At 44.4% G+C, this 11,962-nt stretch overlaps 1 protein-coding gene across 1 annotated transcript in view; it reads right to left on the bottom strand.

Moving 5' to 3' along the window:
* Positions 1–1,562, bottom strand: part of HCRTR2 (hypocretin receptor 2) — a 32,138-nt gene extending 30,576 nt beyond the window's left edge. The window contains exon 1 of the mRNA XM_042826390.1: positions 1,334–1,562. Coding sequence (XP_042682324.1) covers positions 1,334–1,562 — 229 coding nt within the window. The remainder of the gene's footprint in view (positions 1–1,333) is intronic.
* Positions 1,563–11,962: the final 10,400 nt, after the last annotated feature.

Genomic DNA, 11,962 nt, shown 5'->3' with positions numbered 1-11,962 from the left:
CCCCCCCCCCCAAGTAAACAGGATGAGAGCTCCGGTAGCCGAAGATCTGACCTTGAATATTGAAAGGCTAGAGGACAGCCTGTTTACAGAATGAGTAGATTGGGACGGCTAAACACAGACAGTTCTAAAAGCTGTCCTCTTTCAGATCAGACGGAAGGCACTTTTCTTTCTAGTACAAAGCACAGGCTCTGTGCGAAGGCAGCTGTCTTATACTGTGACCACAGAGCAGCAGTCCAGCACGCACTCTGCTACACAGCCTTTGTGGTGAAGGCTCCAAGTGTTGCCCAACGTACACGCTCGGTGTTTATCGGCAGCTCCAGACAAAAATAGCACCGTCAGACTATCGAAAGAAAAAAAGAGCCGTGCAGAACGCTGTCTTTGGCTGAAGCTTTATTTGCATCGTGCCTCGGGAAGCCTGGAGCGCCGGCAGAGCGCATGACGCGCTGAAATTCATGAATGAAGGGCCCACATGGCAGGGCTGGGCGCTAGTGAGCCGCTCCGTTCATGACAATGTCAGTTATGGGAATGAAAAATGCAAATGGCCGTGGCTCCGCTGGAGCTGATTCTCACGGCGTACTCCGCTCCCTATGCGCACGTTCATTCACAAAGACGTTATTTTTCGCGCTCAACGCGTTCCGACGAGCGCAGGGACCCCCGCGGCCATCTCCCCCGCGCCGAGGCGAGGGCGGCTGTCACGGCTCATTCATAGCTGGGGCTGGGGACGAGGAGCAGAGCACAGCCGCTGCCCCCCGGCCCTCATACCGCCCCCGCCCGTCCCCGTCAGCGGCGCCCGCGGGAAGCGGCGAAGTCCCCCGCCGCCTCCCACCCGGGTGCGTGGGAGCGGGGAGGGGGCGGGAGAGAGGCAGGAAGGAGCCCGCCCCCGCCGCCGGGGCTGCGAGAGAGCCGCCGACCGCCGACCTGAGGGCGGACGGCCGCCCCGGTCCCTCGCCGCGGGGCGAGGTCCCGCGGCCGCTCCCCGGCGTCCGTCACCCCGAGGCCGTTCCCCCGTGCCTGTCCGTTAGAAAACGCGCGTCTCTCACGGACAGCAGTTAGAAAATGCCCGCCTTTGTGATTTCCAGCCCTGGGAACGAGGGCAACCGGTTGAAAGGCGGAGCCGCCGGCGGGGTGCGTTGTTTCAGCACCTCACACCGCGGACAGCGACGGAGCCCGCGGCGGCTCTACCCGGGCTGCCTCGCCGAGCTCCGAGCTCCGACCCGCCCCGGTGACCGCAGCCCCTTCCCTGCAGCCCGGTTCCCCGAGGTTTGCAACGGGGAGAGGCGGAATCTGCCCGCGAGTGAAGGCAGGTTGGGCAAACTTCGGAAGCCAGACTCACCCAGCACGTTCCCGACGAGAGCCACGATGAACACGACGATGTATCCGGCGATCAGCGCCCATTCGTATTCCTTGGGATGCAAATACTCCTTCCAGAGGTAGCGCAGGAACTCCTCATCGTCGTAATCGGCGGATGGAGTTAAAAAAGGCTCCCTCGTTTCGTTCAGCTCTGGAGAGGATGTCCAGTTCCTGCACGGAGGCGAAGCATCCTCGGGCTGAGTCCCGGACATCCCTGGTGGTGATCCGGGGGGCTGGAGGAACCCTCTCAGCGCTCCACAGCTCTCTCCCGCCCCTCCATTGAGACTTGTGATTGCCAGTGCCAAGCGGGGTGTGGGGAGAAAATGACGCGGGAACTTCGGGAACCAATGCCGGACCAGGCTGGGGCTTCGAGCCGGCCCCACACGCCCGGTTGCCTTTCCCCGAGCGGGCAGGGTGCGCAGCCTCCGCGGCCGCGGGGAACCGCATCCAGACGGTTGCATCCCTCTCTTCTGACTCCACTGCTTCACTTTTCAGCTCTCCCGTGTTTGGACGTGAAAAGGCATCTGTTGGAAATACCTGCAGGTGAAAGGACGTGAATTCAACGTGCTGCTGCAGAGGAGACACAGGATGAAGGGAGCCATTCAAAATGAGACATTCGTGTCTCTTTGTGAAAGTTGTGTGACTCTACTTCTAATGAATAAACTTAACACAGAGCCAGATGTTCATGAACACTTAGCTCTAGTGGGCACTGGCTAAAACAGATGAATGGGAAAGTCTCAGCCAATATAAGCACCATTTCCACTATGAAATGACACGTCTCACTCAGTTCAGTGTCTATATGCATCTCCAGAAGAATGTGAGTCTGCTTTGACTGTACTTCCAACACATAAACTTAAGAGAGAGGCAGATATTCATAAACACTGCAGTGCTTAGCTCTAGACAGTGCTTTAGCTTCCTGCATCCTTCGTAAGCATACAGCATTCCCTACTGCCTTCAAAGTCTAATCCAGCATTCTTCTACCTGGTGTTGCCTTTGGGCACCTATTTCTATAGACTTGCTCTCTTTGATGTAGTTTTATTTCCATAAAATAAAGGAAAAATGTCCCTTTTCTATCCACAGGGAAGTTACATGAACCTTTTAGGACAAAGATATTAAAGAATGAGATATACTTGGATATAGAGGTAAGATCAACACCTCGCATAAACTAGAAAAGTAGATATTGCAGACCTCGTAAATAAAGATTGGACACTCCTGACTAGTGAAAACAGCTGGGGTTATATCACTAAATGTGCTGGGTTGAATGCTGGGAAGAGATCTAAAGTCTCTTGAGAATGTGGAAATGCAGGTGTACTTGGTGCACAGAAAGAGATGTTAACGGAGTTTCTCATGGTCTTTACAGCTGACACAGAGTATGGCCATTTGGTGATCAGTAGAAGGAAGCCACACACATTCTTCAGCTTGTTTCATATATAAAAATGTTGATCCATAATTTCAATGTTTGCTTCCAAGTAGCCATGAAGTAGTGTTTTTGTTTTTGTTTTGGTTTTTTTTGGACTGAGTTCTTCTTTCTTCCTCTCTCACCAGTAGTAAGGAATTGAACTAAAAAGACACAAATATTAAGAAACAACATGGTTTTGATGAAAAATATATCCTAGAGTTGTTTTTTTTTTTTTTTTTTTTCTAACTAGATTGTGAGTTTGATTGATAAAGGCATAAATGACCGATTATACACAAAATCTGCACACAAATCTGCACAAATGTGCTATTCCTAGAGTGCTGTAAGACATTTGCTTTTACTGGTACATTACATTTTGATCAAGTAGACTATATAATAAAAAAAATGATGTGCCACACATTATAAAGGTTAATAACTCCCTAACAAACAGATTACAGAATGAAACAGTAAACAGAACTATCCCTGAGCTCATGTATTTCTGCTGTCAGTTCTGGGTTCTGTTGCACTCATCAGTGAATGACCTTCCAGAAGTTGGCAAATTATCAAAAAATTGAGATGATCAGCTACACACAGCACCATCATGATTCTGTAGCCAGAAAGCTTTGTGTTATAACTGATAGTAAAAATAAGTATACCTGTAGAAACAGATGAAGATACATAGAAATATGAGAGAAACTCAACTGAGCTAGAATATGCTTCAGCCACAAAAATCTGCTACTGGGGAAATACTTCTCAAAGTGAGTCATTTTAGCAGTATATTTTAAAATCAAGATTGAATGCTTTTCTAAAAGATAAGTGCCAGCTGAAATGGGAATTAATTCAGAAAAGTTGTCTGACCTGTAGCATGCAAGAGGTCAGACTGAATGATTAGAGTAGTCCCTTCTGGCTTTCTAATTTGTGAAGATGTGTTAGTAAAACAGATTAATTTGATGAATTTTACCGCTGACTTATCTTTTAATTATATTATTTATAATAAGACTAGTGTAAGAGTTTAAATCTGTTTCTTTCATATGCAAGTGAACAATAAGTGCTCAAAAGTAGTTCCTATTTTGTTACCTTTTTTTTTTTATTTTTAATTAACAATTTAAAATTCCTTAAATTGTGGCTTTAAAAACTCCTACAAAGAATTTATTGGCTGTCCTGCACTTAAAAGGAGGATAAATTCAGGTTCATCTCTATTAAAATCGAGATCTAATGGAAATGCTGTCTAGTACTTTATTTATCTGAAGTCTTCACATACACTGATATCATCTCTAATCCATATTTTTCCATCACTAATCCCCAAATACTGCAATTATCAGCCCTGAAAGATATGCCCTGTGGCTTTCAGTGCCACTTATTATATGATATTAGATAATGTGAATATAGGTCAAACACAATTCTATGCTTTGTTGCATCTGATAGCTAAAAGGATCTGACATTCATAGAGAACAAACCAACTGTAATTCAGCATCCAAACTTAATGGCTAGTCAAGCATATTTTCCCTCTCCATAGTAAACATTCTATTGTTGATATATGATTTTATTGATTGCACAAATGAGCAGCAGTTTTTCCTGTGTAAAAGACTAGTCTCTTCATTTTAAAACTGATTTTATTCAGAGGATTAGTTTCATACTCTTCTAGCATCATATCACATTTGGAACCTTTTATCAGAACAGAATGGAGTCAAAAGTTTTTGCAGACTTAGGTTTAGAGGAAGCTGAGCCTTAGGATCTCTTGGCTGAATACTTAACACATATTTTCACTCTTGGGAAGCAAGTCCATAAACATGTCTGCAGAAGAGAAATAGACTGTAGTATTGGCAGTGGTGATGTTTTGTGTGAATATGTCCTTCCTTCTCATTTTTCTTTCACTACTCTGATTTAACAACTTTTCTCTGCCTGCTTTCTTGCTGTTATGAAATATGCCACATGACTGCTCAATAGAAAAACAGCCTTACCATTTATTTGCTTGAGCAATCGTGCTCAGTCATATACAGTGTTTTGTCTGTGAAATCCCTCTGGTATCTTTCCTCCTGTAATGTTATTTCAAGGTGGAACTACTGCTTCCCTGGCAGCAGCACTAAGTAGTTCTTGAAAGAATTTGACAGTCATCAGCTAAATATTACGAAGAAGAGAAGATATTAAATGGGTAAACAGGGAGAAGCTGAGAGCAAGAGAGAGAGACAGATAGAAAAGGCCAGGTTTGGAAACCTCTGCAGCCATAAAATTTGGTGGGGTAAAAAGGGTAGTAACTACCAAGAAGGAGGTGCAAAGAACTGTAAAAGAAAAAATAATACTGTAGGCTTGTGAAAACAATGGAATTAATCAGAAAACCTTAGAAATGAAGGTAATGATGCTCCATCACACAACACACTTATAACACCACATTTTCTTTAGGTCCCCTTTTGTCTTATCATTAATTCATTAATAAACTGTGGACTGAAAGAGCAAAACTAGTTTTAACATGACAAATATTATTCAAATCTGCTGCTGAATTTTTGTAACAACCACTGATACAGAAAAAAAAGCCTTGTTTAACCAACTTCAGGCATTTTTCTCTTTATGTATAGAAACCAGAACAGGATCCTGCTTTATGCAATCCAACAGCATGCTAAACTACAGTTACCCAGATATATTAAGATTACCAGCTAAGACCTATTGATTTATTAGCTCCTAGCACTGTTACAATGAGGCAAAGCCAGGGTGACTTGCTCTAATTCTAGCAATGATCAGATAAGAAAAGTCAGCAGCTGGCTAATTCATACTATCATCATTATTAATATCTATCAACACAAATGGTATTTCAAGAGAAAAAAAGTCTGATTCCAGCCTTCCAACTTGGTAAAATTCATAAAAATTATTTATTAGTGTAAGCACACAATGCCTCCATGCTTCGCTTAGGCCTCCTTCTTATTTACTGCCAAATACTGAAAGGAGTTCACAAAAACGTTCATTTTGATTAGGAAACTGAAAGAGCTCCATGTGTAATATTCACTACTCCATTAAGTATACAAGCATTTAAAAGCAAACACACTTAATGATCAGGCTACAGATCCAACCTCGGTGGAACAAATTACGATACACCTTTCCTGAAGAGATCTCTGAAGTATGTATGTACATAAGCTGGAATAGGGACAATTTCAGTCAGCAGGATTTAATAAGTAATAAAGAAAAAGCTCTTCTTCACCTCATGTTTATGTGAATACCAAAACTTGTTGTAGAAACAATGGCAAATTTATTACAAAATTATTCAATTTGTTACAGCTTCCACCAAGTGCTTAGATGAAACTTTTCACTTGAGAGAAGTCAAATAAAATTCAACTCCAAATACTTTTTTTTTTTTTTAATAATTTCCCTGGTATCTATTCCTGATCCACTTAGAAGTAGCACAGGGTCTTTATTGTGATCTGAGACAAGATAGGTATGTTCATGCAGAGTATTTTGAGAAATAAGAATATAGAGGCACAAAGATCTTTTTGATCATTCTTTTTTATAATAATTATTTAAAAGAAATAAAAGTCTTCCATATGCATCTATGTATTATATGAAGATTTTAATGTCAGAGCTCTGGATCTATCCTTTGCTACATTCAGAAAGGAACAATCTATGTTCTTCAGAATGAAAATTCCAAGTAGGCAATGTGGATTAATAGCGGGAAGTAAAACAGTGACAAGGAAGTTTTTAAGTAATGTATCACTTTCAGTGCTATGAAAGGTAAAGGCCTGTTAGCCTGACCTCGGTGCCAGGGAAGGTTATGGAGCAGATCGTCTTGAGGGAGATCATGCGGCATGTGCGGGGTGACCGGGGGATCAGGCCTAGCCAGCATGGGTTCATGAAGGGCAGGTCCTGTTTGACCAACCTGATCTCCTTCTATGATCTGGTGACCCATCTGGTGGATGAGGGAAAGGCTGTTGATGTGGTCTACCTAGACTTCAGCAAAGCCTTTGACACTGTCTCCCACAGCATTCTCCTGCAGAAGCTGGCAGCCAGAGGCTTGGATGGGTACACTCTTGGCTGGGTAAGGAGCTGGTTGGAGGGCCGAGCACAGAGAGTGGTGGTGAATGGAGTCAAATCCAGCTGGCAACCGGTCATGAGTGGCGTTCCCCAGGGGTCGGTGCTGGGGCCTGTCCTCTTCAATATCTTTATTGATGACCTGGATGAGAGGATTGAGTGCACCCTCAGTAAATTCGCAGATGACACCAAATTGGCTGGAAGTGTGGATCTGCCTGGGGGTAGCGAGGCCCTACAGAGCGATCTGGACAGGCTGGAGAGCTGGGCTGAAGCCAATGGGATGAGTTTCAACAAGGCCAAATGCTGGGTCCTGCTCTTCGGCTACAACAACCCCAGGCGACGCTACAGGCTTGGGGCGGTGTGGCTGGAGGACTGCGTAGAGAAAATGGACCTGGGGGTATTGATTGATGCTCGGCTGAACATGAGCATGACCTTGTGCCCAGGTGGCCAAGAAGGCCAATGGCATCCTGGCTTGCATCAGAAACAGTGTTGCAAGCAGGAGCAGAGAGGTGATTGTTCCCCTGTATTCAGCATTCGTGAGGCCGCACCTCAAGTACTGTGTCCAGTTTTGGGCCCCTCACTGCAAGAAAGATGTTGAGGCCCTGGAACGTGTTCAAAGGAGGGCAACAAAGCTGGTGAGGGGTCTGGAACACAGGCCATACGAGGAGAGGCTGAAGGAGCTGGGAATGTTCAGTCTGGAGAAGAGGAGGCTCAGGGGAGACCTCATTGCTCTCTATAACTTCCTGAAGGGAGGTTGTAGTGAGCTGGGGGTCGGCCTCTTCTCTCATGTCATTAGTGATAGGACCAGGGGGAATGGCTTCAAGCTACGGCAGGGGAGATTCAGGCTGGACATGAGGAAGTATTACTTTTCAGAAAGGGTGGTCAGGCACTGGAACGGACTGCCCAGGGAGGTGGTGGAGTCACCGACCCTGGGGGTGTTCAAGGAAAGGCTGGATGTTGTGTTGAGGGACATGGTTTAGTGGGAGCTATTGGGAATAGGTGAATGGTTGGACTGGATGTTCTTTTAGGTCTTTTCCAACCTTGGTGATTCTATTATTCTATGATTCTAAATGACACTGATCTGCATGACAAGCTTTGACTTATATCTTCTGTATTCAGATTCAATGACGTACTGCCACTCGGTGACATAATATCAGACCAAAAGTACCACATTGTCTTTAGGCTTTCATCTGGCTGTTCATTTTCTAATTTCTCAGAAAGCAGATCAGATTGCATGAGATTGAAGATTGCTCTAATCGGTGTTACATCTCTGACAGTGGGAGACTTCACCTTCCCTGATATATGTTGGAAATGTAATATAGCACAGAGGAAGCAGTCCAGGAGGTTTCTAGACTGCGTGGAAGATTGGTTCCTTATGCAACTGGTAGGAGAACCTACCAGGGGTGGTGCCCTTCTGGACCTGGTTTTCGCTAACCGAGAAGGACTGGTGGGAGAAGTGAAGGTTGGGGACTGTCTTGGGCAGAGCGACCATGGAATTGTAGAATTTTCTATTCTTGGGAATGTCAAAAGAGTGACCAGCAAAACTACCTTCTTGAACTTCCAGAGGGTGGACTTTGATCTGGTCAGGGAGCTTGTAGCACAGGTCCCTTGGGATTTGCTTCTCAAGGGTAAAGAGGCCCAGGAAGCCTGGATGCTCCTCAAGACGGAAATCTTAAAGGCACAAGAACAGGCTGCCCTGAGTGCTGTAAGGCGAGCCGTAGGGGAGATGACTGGTGTGGATGAGCCGGGAATTACTGTTGAGACTCCGGGAGAAAAAGAGAGTCTACGTTCTCTGGAAGAAGGGACAGCCTACTTGGGGAGATTATAAGGAAGTAACTAAGGTATGCAGGGAGGAAGTTAGGAAGGCAAAAGCCCAACTTGAGCTCAGATTGGCCACTGCAGTAAAAGACAATAAAAAATCCTTTTAGAAATATATCAACGGCAAAAGAAGAACCAAGGATAATTCTCATCCTATACTTGATGCAGCAGGGAATGTGGTCATTGAGGACAAAGAGAGGGCTGAGGTCCTCAATGCCTTCTTTACATCTGCCTTTAATAGCCAGATCAGTTATCCTCTGGGCTTTTTATGCCCTTGGGATGCTGCTCAGAATATGCCCCCAGCAATTCCAGTGGAGACAGTCAGAGAGCTCCTCCTCCATCTGGACTGTCACAAGTCCATGGGACCAGATGGGCTGCACCCTCGGGTGCTGAGGGAGCTGGTGAGAGTGATTGCTGAGCCCCTCTCAGCCATCTATCAATGCTCCTGTTTAACTGGTGAGGTCCCAGATGATTGGAGGCTTGCTGATGTGACTCCTATATTCAAGAAGGGCTCTAAGGAGGATCCAGGGAACTATAGGCCTGTTAGCCTGACCTCAGTACCAGGGAAGGTTATGGAGCAAATCATCTTGGATGAGATTGCATGGCATGTGCGTGGTGTCCAGGGGACCAGGCCCAGCCAGCACTGGTTCGTGAAAAGCAGGTCGTGCTTGACCAACCTCATCTCCTTCTATGACTGGGTGACCAGCCTGGTAGATGAGGGAAGGGCTGTTGATGTAGTCTTCCTAGACTTCAGCAAAGCCTTTGACACGGTCCCTCACAGGCTTCTTCTGGGGAAACTGGCTGCCCGTGGTCTGAACAGATATAAACTTCTTTGGGTAAGGAACTGGCTAGAGGGCTGTGCCCAGCGGGTAGCGGTGAATGGAGTGAAATCCAGCTGGCAACCCGTTTCAAGTGGTGTTCCCCAGGGGTATGCATTGGGTCCCATCTTGTTTAATATCTTTACTGATGACCTAGATGAGGGGATTGAGTGCATCCTCAGTGAGTTTGCAGATGGCACACCAAGCTGGGAGGTGGTGTTGATCTGCCTGAAGGTAGGAAGACCCTACAGAGGGATCTAGATTATCTGGATCACTGGGCTGAAGTGAATGGGATGAGGTTCAACAAGGCCAAGTGTCGGGTCCTGTACTTTGTCCATAACAACCCCATGCAGCGTTATAGGCTTGGAGATGAGTGGCTGGATGATTGTGAAGAAGAAAGGGACCTGGGGGTGTTGACCAATGCTCAGCTGAACATGAGCCGATGGTGTGCCCAGGTGACCGAGAGGGCCAGCAGCATCCTGGCCTGCATTAGAAATAGTGTGGCCAGCAGGAGCAGGGAGGTGATCATCCCCCTCTACTCAGCATTCGTGAGGCCGCACCTCGAGTACTTTGTTCAGTTTTGGGCCCCTCACTACAGGAAAGATGTTGAGGCCCTGGAACGTGTCCAGAGAAGGGCAACAAAATTGGTGAGGGGTCTGGAGCACAAGTCTTATGAGGAGTGGCTGAGGGAGCTGGGATTGTTCAGTCTGGAGAAGAGGAGGCTCAGGGGAGACCTCATTGCACTCTACAACTTCCTGAAGGGAGGTTGTGGTGAAGAGGGATTTGGCCTCTTCTCCCAGGCAACAAACAGGCCTGGGGAAATGGCCACAAGTTGTATCAGAGGAGGTATAGGTTAGACATAAAGAAAAACTTTTACTCTCAGAGAGTGGTCAGGCACTGGAATGGCTGCCCAGAAAGGTCATAGAGTCGCTGTTCCTGGCAGCGTTCAAGAGGTGTCTGGGTGATGAGATGCGAGATGTGGGTTAGTAGCTTGTGGCAGCAGTGGTAATGAGAAGATGGTTGGACTAGATGATTTTATAGGTCGTTTCCAACCTTGTGATTCTATGATCCTATGATTGTATGGTCAGAAATAAGTGTTTAAAGGAGAAAATAAGAGCAAGGCAAGTTTACAGTGATACTTTCCACCATTACAACTTTCCAAATTTAAGCCATCAGCAAGTTAGCATCTTCCTGAGGAAAAACATTAGCTGTCTGGTTAATAGGTATTATGTTTTATGTTTAATTGTTTTCTGAAGCCATCTAAACATTTGGCTTCTACAGTAACTAGAAACAATGAATTCCACAGTTTATTGCACTTTTATTACTTTGCTACCCTTAAAACTGTTGCTGGATAATTTTCCTCGAGTTTTTTAAAGTTTTTTTTTTATATGCTATAGAACAGAGTATTTCCCTTTCCATTTTTTCATTACCACCTGCAATATTCTTCTCTTCTGTCAAGTTTTAAGAAGTCTTATTTTGCTTAGTCATTACTTAAATGGATCTCACTTTCAGAAATCAATTTATTTTTGTTACTCAATTAATCATATCAGAAAAAATTGTTGTCTTTTCTATGTATACCTCTTCCTAAATCAATGAACATGGTGACTGCTACAAGTCCAGTCCTATAACCATTTTTTTTTTTAGTTTCATCAACGGGTTTCATTTGCCAACAACAACAAAAAATCGTATTAGCAGTTGCCTTTTGTATAGAATCATCAAAACTACAGCCATTAGTGGTCACATCCATCTCCACAAGTATTGAATATTTCATTTTGTATTCATCTGTTATTGTTAGTTACATGTTTCAGTAAGTCTTACCTTGCTTGGCTGTACATCAAAGAACACTATCATTATTATTCATTATCCAATTTCCTATTAGATAGCTGCTGGCTCAGATATTTGTTCTTCTAAATATTGTCAACTAAAAAGTCGATCTGCAAAAAGAAGAAAACAAAAAAGAAGAACATAAAAGAAGAAAAAAATAGAAGAAAAAAAAGAACAATAATAAAACAAACAAACAAACCCAAACTGACATAAAGGAGAGAAAATGATAAAAATCCTAAATAAAGATCAACTCTGTACTGCAGAATTTATCTCAGCCTGAATATCAGGTAAGACTTTTAAACCCATATTATTGTAATAGTCAAGTTACCTTGCATTTTATGAGTCAAATCTATCTTCAATTCTTATGCCTGAATACCAGAAGTATGATTAGTGAAAATATTTCTCTCTTCCCTTTGCCACTTGACAGCTTTTGAGCCTTAGATAATTATATTTCTGTCTACTATTAAAATCTTTTTGTATCTAAGATTTAAAAGAAAGAAAGACATGTATGTACTTTGTAAGATGAGCCTATTATCTAAAGAGAGCAGGATGTCATTTAAGGACCTTGCTGCCTGCAAAGGCAATTGGGAAAAGATCAGTTCTGTGACCAGTCTTATGCAAACTTACTCACCTCCTGTGCATCTGGCACGGGCCTGAGTTGGCTCAGCTTTGTGTCAATACAGACACGACCTCATTTACACCGAGGGACAGGAAACCCTTCAGCATGGAATCATAGAATCAT

The sequence above is a fragment of the Centrocercus urophasianus genome, unplaced genomic scaffold (genome assembly GCF_019232065.1).
Source record: "Centrocercus urophasianus isolate 14NV4802_14NV808 unplaced genomic scaffold, USGS_Curo_1.0 seq_10, whole genome shotgun sequence".
NCBI lineage: Eukaryota > Metazoa > Chordata > Aves > Galliformes > Phasianidae > Centrocercus > Centrocercus urophasianus.
This window is presented reverse-complemented; position numbering and strand designations above follow the sequence as displayed.